Source organism: Protomyctophum bolini (assembly GCF_963924005.1).
Source record: "Protomyctophum bolini genome assembly, chromosome: 16".
Classification (NCBI taxonomy): domain Eukaryota; kingdom Metazoa; phylum Chordata; class Actinopteri; order Myctophiformes; family Myctophidae; genus Protomyctophum; species Protomyctophum bolini.
In genome coordinates, this window is record NC_137877.1 from 16075073 (window position 1) to 16097846 (window position 22774).

General features: G+C 42.1%; 1 protein-coding gene across 1 annotated transcript in view; it reads right to left on the reverse strand.

The window, feature by feature from the left end:
- igfbp2b (insulin-like growth factor binding protein 2b) overlaps positions 1 to 22774 on the reverse strand; it is a gene marked incomplete at both ends in the record, with an annotated part of 35293 nt that overhangs the window by 3933 nt on the left and 8586 nt on the right. The window contains 2 exons of the mRNA XM_080785921.1: positions 1865 to 2005; positions 10007 to 10161. Coding sequence (XP_080642047.1) covers positions 1865 to 2005; positions 10007 to 10161 — 296 coding nt within the window. The remainder of the gene's footprint in view (positions 1 to 1864; positions 2006 to 10006; positions 10162 to 22774) is intronic.

Here is a 22774-nt window from a genome sequence, read left to right on the forward strand (position 1 = left end):
CGATCATCTCTGATAATTGTGATTATGCGATTATGTGACAGGCTGATCCATGTATGGTCAAGTTCACCAAGTAGAGGATTTTATTAGTTAACACTGCCTAGCTGACCCATGCTCTGATTTCTATAGACTAGACTGTTCCAAATGTTCTATTGGGTTCCAATTGGGAGCTCTATGGTTTTCGGTGCTGTTTTCCCATGAACTCTGGTTCTCTCTGCAAACACGTTTTATTGCCTTGTAACCCCAGGGCTGAAACACTGTTGCCTAACTTAAGATGACAACATCATCCCATCTAAGTGTGTATTTGTTGAAGAAGGGTGGGTGGGTGATCTGTGCAGTTGTTCGGGTGGGGTGTGTAGGGGGCAGTGTTGCCTCACCCATAATGATGACGTTACCTCCACATTCCTGTGTGTGTGTGTGTGTGTGTGTCCATAAGGCCCCACGAGGATAGTGAAACCAGATGAAATGGAGCATGTAGGGACATTGTTGTATACCCCATGAGGGATATAGTCATTTTAAAGGAGCATTCAGTGATTTGGAGAAAAAAACTGGTCCGCCCCAGTAACAAGATATGCACATGCACACGCTCTACAGTGGGGGGACACGCAACAGGCCAACAGCACGGCACCATGCGCACTCGATCCTGATTGGAGGAAGGCCCCCTCTATCCTGATTTGATGAAGGCTTTCTCACCCACCACCAAAGCCGAAACTAGGGTTTTTTGACCCCTGCGGTTCACTGGGGATAGGGAGGAACTACACTGGTCAGCACACTCTATAGTAGGGAGGATAATCACAAAAAAATAAAAAATAAAAGTGATATTTGAAATAAGTGAAATCACTGAATAGAGTACAATTATGACAACAATCAGGTTGGCGCTATAGACCAATTCAGAAACGGTTCCCCTAGTCGCAGCAAACGTAATTCTTGTAGGCATATCTGCGGTGTAAACTTCAAACGTTACCCTTTTACCTGCTTTTTACTAACTAACTTTACAATGACGCCAAGAACATCGGGATGAACCTGTGTAGTTTATGGCTGCTGCAACAGTAGTGGCAACATTCAACTTAGGAGAAAAACGGAATGTCCAAAAATACGCCGCAGTGGCTGAGACCAGAGCCATAGAGTAATGGTTGAGACGAAGCAGTGAAAGGTCCTGAATTTGAACATTTTCAAGTGTCACTGGCATTTCTTCCTCGGCCTAGTGGGAATGTGCATGCAACATGTCACGGAAATCACACAATGTGTTCATGATTTGCTGCATTTTGTTCGTACTTGGCTGCAAACTTTGGCAGCCAATCTTAGCCAATCAGGATGGAGTCTGAAACATCTGAAAGAGCCGTTTTGTTTAATGGCTCTAGAGAGACTGTACCACTTCAACTTCACTACATCTCTGAGGAAAAGATTGTACCTTTACTCCAATACAACTATTTGAAAACTTTAGTTGCTAGTAACCTTTTTAGATTTAGATTTGTATTACTAAAACACACAAAAGTACATTTTGATGCCAATGACACTATTACTGAAGTAGATTCTGAATGCCAGACTTGTAATGGAGTATTTCTGCAGTGTGGTATTTATACTTTTACTTAACCCATTTTGGGCGGGAACCCCTTTTGGTGTTAGCATTATGTTATGCTTTAGCTATTGAAAAATAGCAGATCATAGCGCGCCACCGAGTGGTGCGCTACGAGCTTCGAGCTTGTAGGTCTGCTATTTTTGAAAAATCGAAGAACGACTGACATAGAAACATAGCATTTTCAGAAAACTGTCAGGATTTAGAAGACATTTTTAGAATCTGTAAAGTAAAGTAAAAAACTGTGAGTACATTTTCCCAGCGCTGCCAGTGCCCACCACCTCGGCTCACCTGTTTGAGGTTGTAGTATCCCTGTCTGTCACAGTTGGGGAAGCGGAGCTCATACAGGTTCTCCAGCGGACCTCGGTTATCCTGGAAGGTCATCTTGGCTATCTCCTCCAGGACCATGTCCAACTCCTGCTCACAAGAACTCTGAAAGGACGGAAGCATAGACGTAATAGTACAAATTGAACAACCAGCGTGCACGCGCTGTCTCCGTTGTGTTCGTGTTCTCCCCCCCCCCCATATTAGTATGATCATTATTTTAGTAACGTGTTTGCAGCCGTGTTTAGTTTGAAGTTATATCGGGTGACGTTTGAACATTGCAAACGTGTCTCCCTCATCAACCTGTGAGTGTGACTGTGAGTGATGATCATGCTTGTCTGTCTGCTGCGTTGCTCTGCACTGTCTCAGACAGAGTGTTAAGGCTCATACATAGTCTGGATTTTCGGTGGTTAGGTGACCACCGAACTACAACATGACGTCACGAGCCGTGAAGAGAAAACCACAGCCACCGCTCCAGCCCTCTCTGTCCAGCTCTCTGTTTTTACTCACCACCGCTCAACGTTATTTCAGCTTCGGTGGTCACCTCACCACCGAAAATCCAGACTATGAATAGGCCTTTAGTCTGCGTGGCTGTCAGGGATATGCCTCTCTCCTTCCTTCCCATTGCTCAGAGGCCGCTTTGCCGTCCCATTGGCTAGAAGCAGCCAATCTTGACTAGGTGGCGAACTGTGGTCTACATTTTGTTTGTTTGACAAAAACTGGGCTTTCGCTTCTCACCTGATTTCGATTCACTGCAGGTGTGAATGTAATCACTGCAGGTGTGAATGCAATCACTGCAGGTGTGAATGCAATCGCATCAAATACAGGAAATTAAGCAAACAATGGGGTGGATGAATGAGGAGTATAAACATAGTTGGAGACGGAGAAGGCATATTTTACACCGCACAGCTGTCACGTTACCATGGATAGATGTGATAGACCGAAGCCCTCATCGAAATATGGTCGGACGAGCACATTTATCAATTGCTTAAAGGTGTAGTGAAATGGCTTTTTGGGCATTCTATTTTTAAGTTTCAGTCTCAGACTGCAGGATCTTAGTTTCTGAACCAATCAGAGCATTGCATCCCTCCAGGCTATGGGGATGTAGGTCCGTCTCATGCATGACCCAAGGGGCCAGTGAGGCTTTCAAACGTTGAAGCACGGGCCCTAGTGGTAAGAGGAAGGACTGCAGGCGGACCCGTGGATTCATGACGAGGAAACCCCGTGCAGCTGAGTGCAGCTGGGCTTTAACATTGAGCGCTCGGTTGCACTTCCGCATTTATGCTGAATCGGCAAAAAAAGGCGGAAGTAGACAGTCCTTCCGGGTGCTTCAAAACGCCACTGAGCAACTTCCACTGACATGAATAGCGGGGGGGGGGGGGGGGGAGACCAGATCAGTCTCTATCCTTTTAATACCACACGCACGCACATGCACAGTCGTTTGTTTACAAGTGACAGAGAGACCTGCAGCAAAGCCAGGGGGTTATCTCTAACCCCTACACAACCTATATATTTTAGCATGATGATTAAGTTTAAAACGAGTAACACACTGACTCTGGATGTCATCTTGAATGATATTGAAAACTGAGGATTTCTGTAATCAGTAGCAGCTGTGTTTGGACAGATGTGCAGGAATGGGAATTTTTATTGGCTTTTATTGATGTCTATCTCTACACGTAATCACGCAGCACGTTTTATAAAACACCACAAATGTTCCCATTTTTTTGTATCCATTGTTAGGTATATGCCCATATGGTGACCACGGATATGCTCTAAAAGTGTATTTTTCATTTCACTACACCTTTAAGGAAACACATGAAAACATGTATAGAATATTCTGTCTGTATTTGTCTCTCTGTCTGTCTGTCTGTGCGTAAACATGGAGGGCTATCTGTGTGTGTGGATCTGAGTGGAGACTTTCTTCATTGCTCATTACTTGTTTAAATATAAATACTTCAAAATGAAACACATGTTTAGCTCAGCATGATCTATAAACTGTATAGCTAACATGGCATATTTCATACTGTATGTGTCACAGCCCCTTTGGCTTGGCCTGCAGGGCCTATGTTGTCCATATATGGTGTACTGCCCTGTGTCGGCCCACTTGAGACACCTCATTAGGTGCATTAGGAGCACCTGGAGAGTGCTCCAAACATTTTCTGGCTATACCCTTCAAAATAAAAGTCTGGCCTTCTGGGGTCCGTTACAAGCTCCACACTCGACCTGTCTATTACACGTTCCATCAAGCGGAATTCGCATTGCGGCTGGTCTGAGGAGGCTCTATCCGCTGTTCTAAACCTGTGTGGGTAAGATAGCAATTGAAAGGAATGGGTAACACCTCCACCCGCAAATATAGGAGTCGGCATAATTTATAGTGGGTAGTGTGGCCGCAAGAACATTCCCGGATAGTGGAAGGTTCTAAACCCACTATATGTGGGTAAGGCATGTCATACGTTAGGGCCCTGAGTCTAAATCAGTACTTCTCTAACTTATTCATGTCAAGGTCCCTCGCGGATGCCCTAAATAAGCCCCATATGAAAATGTTTTGTGCAGAAGATTTGTATAAAAAAATTAATTTAAAACACTATTCAATTAAAAAAAATGTAAGATGTACAAGCTTTTGAATAGGCAATGCAAAAACTAAGATGACACAGGTGCTTTAGCAGTTTTAATCCTGTTTTGATTATTATTTAGAAACAACAGTGCATTTTTCCACACACAGACTGGTTGGCTAGCTATTATGGCAGAGATCTCTCAGAATCGCACGCAAACGCGCACACACACACACACACACACACACACACACACACACACACAGCTAGGGTATCAAGCTGCCGGTGGGGGGATCAAAGGGGTCCAAGCCTTCTGATTAGTTGGCTGCAGATGAGAGACCAAGGGCAGAGGAGAAGGCAGGCTCTGCCATGGACCTTATCACACATCACACAATATCCATGAAAAGGCCTCTCTCTCTCTTTCTCTTTCATACTGTTTCTCTTTCACATCACTCTCTCTCTCTATCACGCACGCACTCAGGTAGAATAGTGGGGTGAGATGGAAAAGGGGCGACTGTACCTGTTACCGTGTCTGGTCTGCTATAGTACACACGGGAGAGGTGACAAGTCCACATTATATTCAGTCAAGGTATCCAGTTCATTCTTCACCTCATTCCAAAACAAGTGCATCTTTGTACAAGAATACTAGTATCTTGGCATCAATTTTCAAATAGGGAATTATGTGAAATTATGACAAACGACTGGCTTCTTGTACAAACATTAAAACCATCTTTTCCTTTGAATTGTAAGGAAGAGGAGTGTTGAAGTAACTTTTCTATCAGTTGTCGATTATGGAGACACAATTTACAGACATGCTTCTGCCTTCTGCCTGGTTTATATTCCATCATACTATAAATTAAAAGCATATTATGCCCTTAGACAGTGTTTATCACTCAGCTCTATGATTCATTACTGGTGATGGTCACGTAGTCACCACTGTATTCTATACCATTATTGTCGGGCAGAAACCTCTTATCTTCATAATTCTAACATTTTATGTTTATTCATAAATTAACGCTGTACTTGATCATACTACAGTGTCACACAAAAGCATCAAAAGTAAGAGATCCACAACCTCGAAATGAAGTTCGAGCTTGTCGATTTGCTACTTTTGCTGCTTTTGAATTTGAATTCTTTCATTTAAATTTTATTTGTACAGGAGAACTCCACAGATATTGTTGATCTCATACTGATCTAATGTTTTATTATTTTGTTGTTATTGCGTTTGTATTTTATCGCATTCTTATTTTAATTGTTGATCTTGTATTCACGCTCAATGATTTCTCAGGGAATATTACAGGTTGAATGAATACATTAATGTACAGTGTATACCAACGCCCCGTTTAAACGTCAAAATAACAGATGTAATCAGATGTGCCGTCCATTTAAATGGCAATGGCGCTATCGGGGGTTGGAAACGCTCCGCCTTGCGTCTCCATGTAAATCATGGGAATCCGCAGAACAAGTGATGTTGTGGCTCACATCGGTTCACGTCGCGTATGCTTATTATATTGGAGCAGAGTCGTAGTCGGTATTCAAGTTCCTAGGATGAGCAATTGCTCCCTCGACCCACTCTATATAGGAATACCAGCGAAACCACGCTGTATTGGAGAACACTAGGAAGTAGAAAGGCTGTGGTTCTTTGCATGCGTGACTGGTCTATCTAGCAGTGGGTCAGCGCCACCTAGCCACCTGGCATGCACACTACAGCATTTTCAATCACTATTGTGCCTCCATCTGAACGCAGAATAAAGAACTCAACGGCACTTTGACCGTCATCAAACCATGGCCTAAGTTATGTGTAGTAGGCTACCTACAGTATGTATGTATAGATCATGATATAAATCTAAATGATCCTTTATTTCTTGCCTCTGCACTCTAGCTGGCAGCGATCCTTCTTTATCCTTCATATGGTGAAAAAGGTCTAAAAAGAAAATCAACATTTTAGCTCATTTGAATGACATGAATCACTTTTATGAGTTCTCGCTCTTAGGGGTGTAACGATACCATGACTCCATCTATGCATCTTTTTTAATTTCAACAATCGAATTATAGTGACATGTAAATAGCAACATATTGGATTTGACTTTGTATCGAATCATTTTGCAATGCAAATACCGGTAATCGATTGTATCGATACTAAGTATACTGCACTGCGTTGTATTTAGCAATTTAAGAACAACAGAAAAAGAGGGGTTTAAATATTTTTCCATTCCATATCGCTACACTTGGTCTATCGATAAATGTGTGTATTCTCTGTGTCAAGGTGTGGGTTTGTCCATATGTGTACAAATACAATGTCCATGTATTTGCATCAACAACTTAAACCCTACATACTTGACCCCCCGGGTCTATCCTTGTTACCCTCCTTTTCCACTCGACACCAAATCCATTCGCAATGTTCTTGCCCATTGTTCACCAATTAGGACATTCCGCAAATAGGATGCTATAGGCTTATAGGTTTCATGTGGTTAAAAGTGTAGATGCAAACTAACAAACTGCCTGCTTCTCATTGTTTCCCTTAATTGGCCTTTGACCTCTGCCACATTTCAAACCAGTGACATATTTATATATATAAAAGGGGAAAAAATACCTCTATCGTGTGGCGTCTTCTTTAAGCCCATAAAGACATGGAATGTGTCACCATCACACTGACGACATCCCAGCGGCATTATGTGGATTCTGCCACATGCGACCACACACGACGCGACACGGCGCAGCGCGTCCATGCTTGACACTAGCCGTCTGAAGCCCCTGCCCACCACCCCATTCACCCCCCACCCCCCCACCCCTTTTGTTGCCTCCATGGTCTTGTCAATTGTTTTGCACCCCTCTCGTTGTGTGTTTTGTTGTTTTGCCGCGAGAGAGTGAGTTAAATGGGGGAGAAAATGCGGGCATGTATATCATTGTTCCTCAGGTCGGAACATATTTCCACGGGGGCCTCCGCTTTACAAAGCCCCCCCCCCCCCCCATGCTCATTTACATGATGAAGAAAAAAACTAAAAGATATCTGTGTTTGTACGTCATCCCACACTGATGTTTTGTTTTACAAATAATCTTTTTCCAAGAATTGATTTTAGTTCGCCTGGCCACGCGTTTACTACCACGAATGAGTGAATGAGGACAGGAGGGGTGTAAATCTATCCGGAATTGGATTAAATGGGCGATGCACATTCCAATGTTGACAACAAAACAATGGCACATGTTTTTATAGAGAAACTCCACGTGACCAATTATTATAGGTTTATTCAGCCTATGCGTAGTACAGTAGCCTACAGTTCATTGAGCAAAACATGCTCCGTGGGTTCAACTAATCTGAAAGCCTTTTGATTTTCTTAACTAGAGTGGAAATATGAAAAACAGCTAAAATGAAAAAGTAATAATAGAAAACACTCTAAATGAACGCCCTACTTGATCATACTGCAGTGTCAAAAACAGCATATTTACCAGCCCGAAACACGACGCAAAGCAACATATTTTGAGCTTGTTGATCTGCTGTTTTTGCTATTTTTGACTGAAAAGTAACACGTTTTGGACATAATGAATGAGGTTACCACCCAACAGAGACAATATGCTCTGGTCTAATTTCTTCATCAGGTCAGAGATATATGAGTGAGCATATGAGTGAGCATATGTGTGTGTGTACTGTGTGTGTGTGTGTGTGTGTGTGTGTGTGTGTGTGTGTGTGTGTGTGTGTGTGTGTGTGTGTGTGTGTGTGTGTGTGAGCGCATGTATTATTCTTCTATTATATTCTATTATATTCACAATATCAGGCCCATCGGTTAGATCTTCCAGGAGATAGAGATACTACTGTAAGTGACTTGTAATTACATCCTATACTGATATAAGATTAAACTGTGCGTGTTTTGTGTGACCCGCAGGCTCGTTGGATCACAAACAAACAAAACAAACAAAGTCCAAAGTCAGAAGACGTTTGGAGTGACTTGCTTATTGTTTCAGGCCGTTAAAAATGTGCAACTTTACAGTGAAGTCCTCTGTGTCCATTTATCCGGTAGTACAGTACCTCCATTCGGTTACATATGCTCTCGGTTAACACAGAGTGTTTGACATTTGTGTCTGTCTGTATTTAACATTTGAGTGTGTGTGTGTGTGTGTGTGTGTGTGTGTGTGTGTGTGTGTGTGTGTGTGTGTGTGTGTGTGTGTGTGTGTGTGTGTGTGTGTGTGTGTGTGTGTGTGTGTGTGTGTGTGTGTGTGTGTGTGTGCGCGTGTGTGTGTGCACGTGCATGCACGCTTGTGTGCGTACAGCACAGTGTGTTTGGGTGAGCGTCCAGATGAGGGCACCAATGTACCATGGAGGTGAACAACATGCAAACACAAGTGACCCCTCGATTCACTTCTCACGCCACCATGTCAAAACATCAGTGATGCAACTCACTTCACAGTGCGTGCGCACACACACACACACACACACACACACACACACACACACACACACACAATAGGGCTCTCAATTATTATAAGCAGAGGTGCCGGTAGTAACAGTTTTCTGGATCAGGGTCCCCACTGGAATATCTCAAAAAGAGTTTGCGCCCCACCCATCTGACCAACAAAAATAACTATTTCATATAGAAATACTCTGTTACAAGTAAAAGTCCAGAAATATACTTGAGTAAAAGTACAAAAGTATTGGCATCAAAATGTACAAAAGTACAATAATAAAAGTATGTCCGGTTTCAAGTTTTCAAATGTATAAAAATAGACGATCTACAAGCTCACAATGCTCTTGTGGATTGGCTATATTTTCGAAATGTATATGGCTGAAGTGGTTACTGTATTTTTGACATTTTTTGGAAGGTATTCTCAAGTAATTAAAGTACACAAATACCTCAAAATTGTACTTAAATACAGTACTTCAGTGAGTGTACTTCCACCACTGCTGAACTAAGTGGTCAGATGGGACCATGCACGCGCACAGGGACTGTATATTGTCTGTGTCGGGGTGGAAAACTGTTACTTTTCAGGATTCAAATAAAACAATTGCATATTAAGTAGCAAATCTACTAGTAGCAGATCTCAAAACGCATCGCTTCGCACCGCGCTTCGAGCCTGTGGATCTGCTACTTTTCGTTTACTTTTCAATTAGCATTTTCAATTAGCATCGATGCTTTTAGGGCCTTTCAAACGGGAAGCGAGGAACGCAGGCGTTGTTGCCTGGATCACCGACAGGTCTCCAGAATCCAGGTCTGGTGAGTCGCGGGGACGTGTGCACGAAACGAGCACGCGCACAACAAATTTGCGGGATCACGCTCACGTAAATACGCTTGTGTTGTCGCACCGGGACTGCTCCCCAGTGCTCCGCGCGAAAACGCAGGTCTCATTGAAAATGAACTATAGGCGCGTTACGTTTGAAAGGCCCTTTTGTGTGTTGCTGTAGTATGATCAATAGTAGGGCATTAATTTATGAGCTGCGTTCGCTTCGCGCGTTCGCACGTCTTACTCGTGTGTGATGCTGTAGTATGATCAATAGTATAGGGCATTCATTTACGAAAACACAAAAAGTGTTGTGTATAGTAATTGCTGGTGTTTTGGTGCTGACCTGGGGTGGTCTGGGGCTCCTGGGTTCCTCTGCCTGAGGGTTTGTCTTCATCCTGCTCTTGCGTTCGTTCTGATGGTTGTCCACTGCGGTCTTCTTGGGTCCGTACAGCCGGGTGTTTGGCGGTCTCCTGGGTGGACCCTCAGTGCCATGCACTTCTACACACAAAACACACATGCACAAACACACACACACACAATCTCAGTTCAAACAAATATGTCGTTGTTGCTGTCAGGGCAGAAACCTTTTTTATCTTCTTAAAGGACAACTTCCTTGGTCCTATAACAATATATACAATATAAATATATAAAATATATTCTACTCGGTCTGTGTCTCCAGGGTGGGCTGCATGTGGGCAGTACAGAAACCTGTCTACCAGTGACATCATCAATGTGGAATCCAAGCTAATAGAAACTGCAGTCTTACTATTTGTGAAAAGTTGCAATGCGATAATGGAAGCCATCGTCACGATAATACAAATCTAAATATGTCTGTCTGTGTCTCCTATGAGACACAGACTGAGTAGAAGAAAATTGTGGTATTTTTATATTTTATCTGGAACATTAGTGAGGACCAATTATAGTGGTCCTTTAAAGGAGAATTCCATACTAAAAGGCTTTCTTACCTTTCTTTGTAGTTGTTACATCCCCACCAAAGAGGTCCAGGTGTTATTTTGTGCAAAAGCTCCTTATTGGCTATTTCCCCTACCATAAGCCCTAAATTAATTGCATTGAATTGAGTGGGAATTGAATGGGGCTATATGGGGTGTTGTGCTAATTCGCTTATTATTAAAAGCGGCACACTTTACTACTTATTTCGATGGAAATAAGCGAACTAGCATAACACCCCATAGCCCCATTCAATTCCCATTCAATGCAATGCAATTCGTTGAGGGCTAATGGTATGGAAAATAGCCAATAAGGAGTTTTTGCACAAAAAAAACACCTGGACCTCTTTGGTGGGGACGTAACAACTACAAAGAAAGGTAAGAAAGATAAGAAAGCTTTCTAGCATGGAATTCTCCTTTAACAGTTTGTGACATCCCCTCCCCGTAAATGAATGCCCTATACTTCATCATACTTCAGTGTCACACCATCGTATCCAAAATAGCAGATCTAAAAGCTCGCTTTAACTTTTTTTTGCGAAGTGACAAAACCAATTCACGGAACGCGTCAGTAGTGCTCAACCTTTTTCATGTCAAGGACCACCAGAATTCTCTCTATTTGGCCACGGACCCCCATCTCAAAATATGTAGTTCCAGGGACCCCCGAGAAGCCAATATTTTAGTTAAAAATGTTCGCTCTGAAATATATATTCAAAGATTTTCATGATTTTTCAAAAATAGCAGACCTACAAGCTCATAGCGTGCCCCTCGTGGTGCGCTATGAGCTTGTAGATCTGCTATTTTTCAATAGCTAAATTATAACAATGTTTAAAACACCAAAAGGGGTTCCCGCCCAGAATGGGTTAACTTGAGTATTTCCAATTCCCAGTGCTTTTACTTCTATTCCTCTCCATATCAAAGGTAAATTATTTGAAAACTTTATAGTTACTTTATAGATTATGATTATATTACAAATTAAACTGCATTAACAGACATTCTGCATAATAGGTACTTTTGGTAGGCTACTTTAAAGTACCTTTTGCCGACAATATATTTACTCGAGAAACTTTTGAATTCCGGACTTATACTTACGTACTATACGTACTTTTTCCACCAATGCTTAAGCCACACACACACACACACACACACACACACACACACACACACACACACACACACACACACACACACACACACACACACACACGACATATCCTGAACCAATCTTTTTTAAGGTACTAGATTACAGTAATATGCTTAATATAGGGGTGTAAATATTTTGGGATCAAAGAACATAATGATGGTGCAATGTTTCTTTTTGTTTTGCCCTCTCGTCAGGAAATGGTAAAAAAAAAAGGCTTTTTCCTCTTGGCAAACATTCTAATTTTCCCCCTATTTGGAAAATTAGAATGTTTGCCAACAGCGGCAGGAGGAGGCTGGTGGAGACAAAGACTTACTTTAAAAGTGTCTAGGGTGTTTACATACTGTACAGTAAGCCTGGGTAGACGATACAATGACATTTCTTGAAAGTGAAATATCCCTTTTAATTACTTTTTCGTAACACTTCCACCACATTGTGAACAGCATTGTTCATTCAAATGACTGATACCTAGGTAACAGAGCACCGAAGTCTGACAGTTTTCAGTAGAGGGCGCCAGTCCACAGGTTCATGTATTTCTTTATTTGCATTGGAATTTTAGGTCGCTTCATATAAGAACGGTGTTTGAAAAATAAAACGATCATCCCGGCTTTTCTGTCAGGGGGGTGGCTGTGTGTCGTTAATGATGTCCATTAATATTTGATACAGCCAGTTTCTGGAGAAAATGGAATTAATGTGGCCGTAAAAGCCTTGAAACTACAATGAAAGCAATAAGTCACGCCCAGCTGTCAACACATTGCGTTCCTGAGATTCCTCATTGACGTAAGCTCAGCTGGCCCGGAAATGTAGTCTCTGGGTTGTTTGACTCGCTTATTTTGTTACTCTTTGGGTATATTTGTAAATTTCCACCTTCAGTCGATATGCTTCATATCCATATGAGTGAAAAGGCTGTGATGATCGGTTTATTTTTCAAACACAGTTCTTATATGAAGAGATCTAAAATCCCCCTATGGGGATTTCAATGCAAATAAAAAGTACACAAACCTGTGGACTGGCACCCTCTACTGACAGTGACGTCAGGACTTCGGTGCTCTATTGGGCCTCCAGGTGCCATGAAATGGCCTATGCAGGTTTGTAAAGGTATAGCATAAGGATACGGTTTGTGTGGGTTTTTTTTGTTTTTATTTCCTAAACAAAGCAGGATTGGTTTCAACATGTTTTCTGTAATAGTTGTCTTTAGATAAATAAGTAGATATATATAAATGGAGCAGTGGTTTCCCAACCGTTTCTGGCTCAGAGCAGACTTGAAAATCTTGATAAAAGCGTTCGCAGCCCACCCATCTGTCAGGTGGGATGGGTGGGCACGTGCATTTTAAGAGGATGTTTATTTTTAATGGATCAATAATTTGAATCAATACATCATGAAGTAATGTTATCGTATCTGTATATCAATATGAAAACAACATTTTCAAGGTTTGGGAAAATGTTGTCTTGTAGTGTAATTATTTGTTACATCCTCACATAAATGTAAGAAATCTCAGTCTGAACGATGGACTTCAAACTCGCCAGGCGACCTGAGGGAGTGCAGTCCCCGGTGTCAAGTCGGTCGGATAGGCGGTTACAATTTAATTTAGGCATTTAGCACAGTCGCACACACACACACACACACACACACACACACACACTACAGTAGGATATGGTTCTACAAAGCCATGGCGGTCCTGTTACTTTCTCAGTTTTGCTTGGCAGAGAGCACTTTATCATTATTGCATTTAAAAAATGTAGTTATAATTTTCCTTTCTGTCTGTGTTTATAGTCATCATTGTGATGGGGACGCAGTCGATTCCCATCCACTTTGGAATAATTTAAATCTTTAAATGGCTATGTTTTGCATCCTAGGTGTGATGACGGGGGGCTTAAGCGCCACAGACTAAGTCTGATACATTTCCTGAGGGAAAAGGCATAAAGCAAAAGTATTAACGTTAGACTGCTAGTCATGGGAGGTGAGGGCAGACGCATGTGGAGGCACACTTCTGAGGGCTGCTTTTCCTGCTGAGTAAGGGATTTCCTTGAACTATAACTGCCAGAGGCTCTCTCTATGTGTGTGTGCGTGCGTGCGTGCGACTACTTAAAGTCTACTAATCATTGTGTGTATGCCTACACTATCGACCTCGGTACATAGAAATTAAATTGATTTACCTGTATTGGAGGTTCTGAATTCTAGATACAGTACAAAACATTTTGATTGTATTGTATTTGTTTGTGTGTGTGTGTGTGTGTGTGTGTGTGTGTGTGTGTGTGTGTGTGTGTGTGTGTGTGTGTGTGTGTGTGTGTGTGTGTGTGTGTGTGTGTGTGTGTGTGTGTGTGTGTGTGTGTGTGTGTGTGTGTGTGTGTGTGTGTGTGCGCACGTGCGTGCGTGCCTGGGTGCATGCGTGCAACTATGCTTCAGCAAGTCTTATCTGTAATTAGGCCAGAACAAACAGCAGAAAGGCTGTAAATCACTCCTGAGAGGGAAAGGCGCCCAGTGACACACACACGTGCATGTGTGTGTGTGTGTGTGTGTGTGTGTGTGTGTGTGTGTGCGTGCTTTGTGTGCGGGGGGAGGTCTGTTTGCGCAAGTACACTATACCACATGTAAGAATGCAGGTGTGTGTCTGCAGGTGTAACTGTGCGTTAATTAGGTAGGAATAGTTCTTGTGCGCCTGTCAATTATACTGAAACAAATAAATCAAATAGATCTTCCTCAGGAGATACTACTGACACTGTAAATGACTTGCAATTACATCACATGGTAACGTAGAAGTGTGCGTGCATTGCGTGTCCCACAGGCAGTAGTACAAAGTAACTATGGTAAGTACATTTACTTATACTGTACTTAAGTACTATTTTGAGGTATTTGCACTGTACTTTACTACGTACAATTTCCATTACATTTACTTAATCCACTATACATTTTGGATCAAAATATTGTACTTTTACTCAACTACATTAAGCATTTCGAGTTGCCCAAACTGCAAGTGCACATTTGAGTGAGGAGTCTGCTATAAACACAACACGAGATATATAGCTAGATAGCTATAAACACAACACAAGATCACAACACTGGTAACGGTATTCGGTATCGGCTAACACAGACATTGTGGTATTGGGATCTGATCGGTGTGTGTGTGTGTGTTGTGTGCGGGGGGAGGTCTGTTTGCACAAGTACACTATACCACATGTAAGAATGCAGGTGTGTGTCTGCAGGTGTAACTGTGCGTTAATTAGGTAGTATAATATAATTGACAGAACGATTCCTGAAACAAATAAATCAAATTGATCTTCAGGAGATACTATACTGACACTGTAAATGACTTGCAATTGCATCACATGGTAACATAGAAGTGTGCGTGCATTGCGTGTCCCACAGGCAGTGGTGCAAAGTAACTATGGTAAATACATTTACTTATACTGTACTTAAGTACTATTTTGAGGTATTTGTACTGTACTTTACTTGAGTATTTCCAATTTCCATTACTTTTACTATACTTTTCCACTATACATTTTGGATCAAAATATTGTACTTTTACTCAACTACATTATTTTAAAACTAGTTACTACTAGTTACTTCATTTTTACAAAGCATATACTTGTAACAATCTACATCTAGCTCACATCTAGCTCACAATGCGTCGCATCGTGACGCATTGTAGATCTGCTATTTTCTACATATTGTTAGGCTTCGAAATGGGACCAAGCTTCTTCATATCACCTGACAGGGGAGGGTTTCCCCGGTTGGACATATAGCACGTGGAAGGAAGTTCAAGGAACACATTATTCCGAACAGTTCCTTTCCCCTCCATCAGGCTGGCCAGGGGGAGGTCGTTTAGAGACCAGGATTACTGCATGTTTTGTGAGGGTACCCTAGGGCAGTGGTTCCCAAAGTGGGGTCCGGGGACCCCCAGGGGTACCTGAGGGAGTTCCAGGGGGGACCCATCTATTTTGTTCATGTTCATAAAGTGCTAAAGTTTTTAAAGCAGTGGTTCCCAAACTTTTTCATGTCAAGGACCCCCAAATTGACACTACTTAGCCCGTGGACCCCCATTTGAAAAGATATGCCAGGGACCCCCATAAGAGAAGAAAGAAGAAGAAAGAAGAAAAGAAGACGTCTACATTTAAACGTCTACATTTAGACGTCTACATTTAGACGTCTGTATACATTTAGACCAGTGGTTCCCAAAGTGGGGTCCGGGGACCCCCAGGGGTACCTGAGGGAGTTCCAGGGGGGGACCCATCTATTTTGTTCATGTTCATAAAGTGCTAAAGTTTAAAGCAGTGGTTCCCAAACTTTTTCATGTCAAGTACATTTAGACGTCTACATTTAGACGTCTACATTTAGAAGTCTACATTTAGACAGTGTCCCCCTGAGTGCCTCCCCAGTGTGCCCCTGAGTGCCTCCCCAGTGTCTCCCCAGTGCCTCCTCAGTGCCTCCCCAATGCCTCCCCAGTGTGCCTCCCAGTGTCTCCCCAGTGTGCCCCTGAGTGCCTCCCCAGTGTCTCCCCAGTGCCTCCTCAGTGCCTGCCCAGTGTCCCCCAGTGTCTCCAATAGCAATACAAGAGCAATAATACAAATTAATCTTAATGTATTAATCTTATTAATTAATGAATCAAATTAATTAATTAATTAATCAAAATTGCGGCCTGTGCCCAGCACCATGCCAAAGCTTTTTCCTGCAGGAAACACTGCTTGTGGTTGTAAATATATTGTTATCCGTGTTGCGAGGATGAGGGGGTACCTGGAAAAATATCTACCCCAAAAGGGGTACTTGGTCCAAAAAAGTTTGGGAACCCCTGCCCTAGGGGACACTGGGAGAACATGCAAACTCCACACAGAAAGGCCCTTTCGCCAACCCCGTCTCGTGTATGGGCAGATCTGCTATTTTTGGCGAAGGGATTTTGTGTAGAGGGGGAAAAATGAGAAACAATTGAAGAGCTGACTTCATGTCCAGTTTATTAGGCCTTATAAAGCATTTAAATGGTTAAAGTGAAGTACATTTGTACTACAAACAGACTAACTTCTGCAAGCAAACGGACTAGAGGATAAAGATATAATCTTAGCGTTTCTGCTGCAACTGTATCTGTGGGTGCCTAAAAACGATTTAAAAAGTGAACACATTCCAAGAGCTAACAAAGATGATGCAAGCTAAGATTCAGGGTACATAGAAGCAGAATATATATTTTTTAATTCTTCTATAATTTTTATCCAAGAAGTTTGTAATGGCCGTTTATCCGTTGGCCTTCTCCTACCAAACCACTCCGCTAGCACACATCTCTCCATGCACGCCACCCAAATCCATATGCACTATACATACAGTACAGTAGCTTCACCAAAACTGCCATATTTACTGTACAAATATTACTTTGGTCAGACACACTGTTATTGTGCAACATTTTGCTGTGATGCAAACTACTGTACATCACAAATTCCACACTCCCCGCTCCCTCCCTTTTCCACCACACACACACACACACACACACACACAGTACAGTACAGTACAGTACAGTACAGTACAGTACAGTACAGTACAGTACAGTACAGTCATATACACTAGGGGACAGCACAGTACTGTACAGATTGGGAAGGCACAGCACAGTACATCAGTACAGCACAGTACATCAGTACAGTACAGTACAGTACAGTACAGTACAGTACAGTACAGTACAGTACAGTACAGTACAGTACAGTACAGTACAGCGGAGAACAGCACAGACTACAGAGGACAATAGCACAGACTACAGCACAGCACAGTATTTCCGCTAGGTTACAACATTTGCCACATCCAAGCAACTTATATAGGTATATAGAAACATTGCCACTTGCCATGTTCGCAAATAAAAACAAGCAAAACAAAAAATAGGTAAGGGTACATTCGGTTCAGCTATTTGGCTAGGGACCCCGTGGAACACCCTCAAGGACCCCTGTGGGTCGGCGGACCACACTTTGAGAACCACTGGTTTAGACTATCTGTGATTCAACTGGCATGATGGGCTGAGTAGGCCTATAGATAATGACATCATTTTCATTTCTGGGTGACCTATTACTTTAAGGTGATATCTTGACATTCACAATTAGAACTTCATGGAGGAACACTTCTCACCACATGGAACAAAAAAAAAAGGCACACTTTTATGTTCTCCTAAAATGGCTTGCCAGCATCCTTGTTAACATGGTGTGTTAACACCAATGAACACTGATAGCAGGGCTTAAAGGGAGGTGCGCTGACAACGTTAACAAGCTGTTTTCCACTTAGCTAAAGTGCAAATACAGATGCGGAAATGTGACTGGTCCTCGGTGGAGACTTGTACAACATTCAAAATGTCAAGGTATTTTTTTTTTAAGACAGCGTAATCTGTGGTTGTGTTCATGACCTAGTTTTCTATAGACGCTATATAGGAACACATGAGAGGCCATTTTCCAGCGGAGAGAGAGAGAGAGAGAGAGAGAGAGAGAAAAACATGTCTTCAGCCAACAGCTGTCATCTCAATCCAGTGTTGTTGATTCTGTCTTCAAGCTCCATAGAAACTACCTGTCCCAAGCTGTTGAAGCGCTGGCAAGGGGTATTGCCATTGAGCAATGCTTTCACAGCGCTCTCATAACACTGAATGAGTAATGTCTTTCCAGAGTTGCTTCACATTAATGTATTTGCAGTGCACTGTTATCATGTACAGTAGAGCGGTCCCGAGAAGCCTTCCCCCTGCACTTCCAACAGAAAGTGGCCCTACTTCAAACCGATGCTCGCGTAAACGGCTCCTCTCTCAAGGCTAAACCACTTCAATGGGTCCACGGCTGGCAGATGGACAAAAGTAACTGAATAATGAAGAAGGTATTGTCTCGCTAAGGGGATCCTTTCAACTCTTGAACTTGCTGCACTTTCTACTGCACTGTGCGTGGCCTTGTGCGCTAGCCAAATGATACAGACTTTGTAGTCGGAAGAGGAAACCATTGTCAATTTAATGGTCATACTGGGTCTAGAAGGAGAATAAAAGGGTACTTTTGGTGATTTAAGACATAAATTAAATTAGCCAGTGGTGGAAAGTAACTCAATGAATTGTCTTCTTCTCCTCAAAGTACTGTACTTAAGTACAACTTTGAGGTATTTGCACTTTACTTGAGTATTTCCAATTTCCAATACATCTACTCCACTACATCTCAGATCCAAATATTGTACTTTCACTCCACTACATTTAATCAAAATGTTTTGTTACTAGTTACTTTAACTATAATTACAAAACATACATTAACCATTTCAGCCCTATTATACATTTCGGCCACATACGCATTGTGAGCTTGTAGATCTGCTATATTCAAAAGATTCTTAAACATTTGAAAACTTGAAATGGGACATTTCTGCACAATGAGTACTTTTACTTTTGGTACTTAAAAGTACATTTTGATGTCAATACCTTTGCACTTTCAGTACATTTTGTATTCCGGACTTTTACCTGTAACGGAGTATATCTATATTGCAGTATTGATACTTTTACTTAAGTCAATAATTTGAGTACTTTCATGCTTTATAGAATGAGAGAAAAAGGGTACATTTGGTGATTCAAGAGTTGATTATAATTAGCCTCTCACAGCGTGGCCCATAAGGCGTTTTAAAAGACTAGAGCAAAACACTGAGGCGAAGTAGTATTATTGCAACCGCAGGGCCCATTTACTATGAAAATGTGCATTTCCCGTCAGTCCGTCCATCCGTCCGTCACCCCACGCCTCCATATATGGTCATGCCTCGCAACATCACGTGATGTCATCAATATTAAGCCCATATATGGACATCCCTGATGTCCTCAATATTGGCCAGCAACTCTACATCTGTCCTCAAACCCTTAGATCTCCATATATGGAGATGCCCTGTTCTGACATTCCATATGTTGATCCTTCCCCATCCGTCCTTCCCCTTCGATGTCTCCCTTTCAACTGATACCTGTCCATTCAAACTCTAGACGGGCACGCCTCAATGCTATTAGTGCAGCCGTGTCCGGCAGCCGGCGAAAACTAGATTCATCAACAGGCCCGGAAATTAAGGCCCGGGCCTACCTAGGCCCTCATCAAACCCTGTACACTCAAGAAACTGCCCCCGCTGCCACCCTTAGATCTCTATATATGGAGCTGACATTCCATATGTTGATCAAGCAGAGCGTGCAAGTAATGTTATCAGGTGCTACGAAGCGTATGTCCCATGACGTGATGAAGATATGCACAGGGTATATTGGTTTACGATGGTGACGTAATGATGATATGTTTCAGTGTCGGGTGGATTAAAGGGACATACGCATCAAACCACCTGAGTAACCACAGTATACCACTAATCAACTCAGAAATTACATACAGTACACATATAGACATATACATTTATATATACATATGAGCATATGACGTGATGAATATATGTACCAATGCCAGGGTATAATTGGTTATCGATGGTGACCTAACGATGACATGTTTCAGTCTCGGGTGGACTAGAGGTATTGCCCCTATGTATACACCACTGCGATAACAGACAGTAATCATTACCATACTTCAAAATACTACCTTTTTTCCTCCAAAAGCAAGGTACGTATAAATAGCTAAACCTAATAATTCAATATTGCAAACGTTCTTTCACAGAGAGGCTGAGATTTCAAAGTTTGTAGCGGTCTACAGTACTTGCACGCTCTGCTTGCGCACTAGTAGGCCATTTATGGCCTACTTGTGTGCAACGCGACCATGGTTTCGTCCTCGGGTTGAGTACAGAGTGACGTAGAGGGTGCGCTGTGACTGGCCAGTCGCTGTGATTGACAGCCTACACCTAAACCTAACCCTAACCTTAACCTCAGTAAAACTATACCTAAACCTAACCCTAACCCTAACCTTAACCTCAGTAAAACTATACCTAAACCTAACCCTAACCCTAACCTTAACCTCAGTAAAACTATACCTAAACCTAACCCTAACCCTAACCTTAACCTCAGTAAAACTATACCTAAACATAACCCTAACCCTAATCTTAACCTCAGTAAAACTATACCTAAACCTAACCTCAGTAAACTATACCTAAACCTAACCTCAGTAAAACTAACCCAGTGGCTGGGGGGCGTTTCCAAGAACCCGAATCCGAGGACGAAACCATGCTAGCGTGTGCAACAAGCAAGTAGGCCCTCAGGGCGTCTTACTGGTAGTATAGCAATCCTACCATTTAAATTTTAAAAGATATGTTTTGAGTGGTGGAAAAAACAGAGCAGAGCTATCACACGTACAAGTGATGCCGCGCTGCGAGCTTGCATGATGATCTTATTATTTCTTTCCTTTTCTTTTTATAACGCAAATCTATTCTGCAAATGTGGGGTCCGCGGCCAATTACATATCAATTTGGGGGTCCTTAGCAAGAAAATGTTTGAGAATCAGAAGGTATTTGTAGAATCGTCCTCAGGCCTTAAAGGGGAATTCCGCAGTAGCCGTTTTTGACTGGATTCTGTTCTACACACACACACACACACATATATACATACTGTATAATAACCATATCATTTTTCTCTGCTGCAGCACAAGATGCTGCAGGGTGCGGAAATGGACGGAGCTGATAGTCAGATTAATGTAATCTCCCAAAATGAAAGTGTGGGAGGTAGGCTACAGTAGCAATACAGGCATGCTTACTCACAAACAACCTGTGGTAGTGCTACTCAACCCGCAGCCCGTGGGCCGCATGCGGGCCCTGGCCTGCAGGGGTGTAGTGTCCCCCTTATGGTTGAGCATTACTATTTTCCCTTACTTTATTACCATTGTCAGTGGGCCAATTAAGTTAATAAGCAATGATTAACTGCAGTGTGTACGTTCCTAAGGCTATTAATATCAGCCTGAAGGCGTAAGCTTTGACTAATAATAAATCATCTTTCTGTATAGTACGTCTGCCAGGAAATATAAACTAGCACCACAGAGATATACGGTTACCTTGTTACCTTGGACTAAAATGTTTACAGCAAGCCCGGATCAATTGAGTACAATGTACCACAATGGAAACAAGCCCCCATGGGCCTTCTTGTGGTATGGATATAGCATAACCTTTGACTGTACTACCTGTTACTGTAACAATCGTCTTCATACATTAAATAGTACCTCATCATTCATCCAGGTAACTCTGGAGCCTGAATTATCTAAGTAGGCTACTGTTGCTGTCAGGCAGAAACCTCTTAACTCCATATTTTTGAGTTTACGTATCCTAATTCCATTTTATAATTGTCTTTCCTTTGGTTGATGTTTCGTGTGAACTGTGAAGCACATTGTTGATAGAAATAAAATTGCCTTACATGCTGAATTGAGTAACCGGTCACATTGTGTGAAGAAACAACAATGGTAAAAATGTTTTACCAGGAAAACCTGGTCTTGACTTGGCAGAAAAGCACAATGTGGGTTGGAGATCCTCCAAAGGAAAATTAAAATAACCTCCAGCCATTTTTCAACTACTGTACCTTCACGTTAAAGCTATGAGTATATGCTGTGTACTTTATTTTATTCAGTATTATTTGTCCGATCTGTATGGTAGCAGTAATACAAAAACCTTGATTTCAAGGACCCCCCCTTAAAGGGTAAGTGAAATGTATTTGGTGTCTGGCATCATTGTTAAAAAACAAGAAATGATCACATAGATATTTGTCAGGTGAAAGAAGCACTGTCTCTGTTGTGTGTCCTCGTATCATATCTGCCTATACACCGATTCTTACTGATTATGATATAAGACCACAATGGAAACAAGCCTAGGCTGGGAACAGAGTGGCATTCTGATGCATCGCCATTCCAACTGTGTGGCTTCCGTGTGAGGTCAGGGTTAGTGACAGGGAGTGTTAGTAATGAGCTCGTCCCCAGGTTTTCCCTTTAAGTGTGTTTTTTAACGGTAACTGTAAAGCTCGCCCCAAAACACATTCGCGCCCAGTGGTTCTAGTATTCTTATATTTGTTTTAATGAGGTGAAGGTTAGGAATAAGTTTAGGTTTAGCCATAGTTTTACTGAGTGACTTTACGTTTAGGCATACGTGGTTGGTGACCGTTCCGAG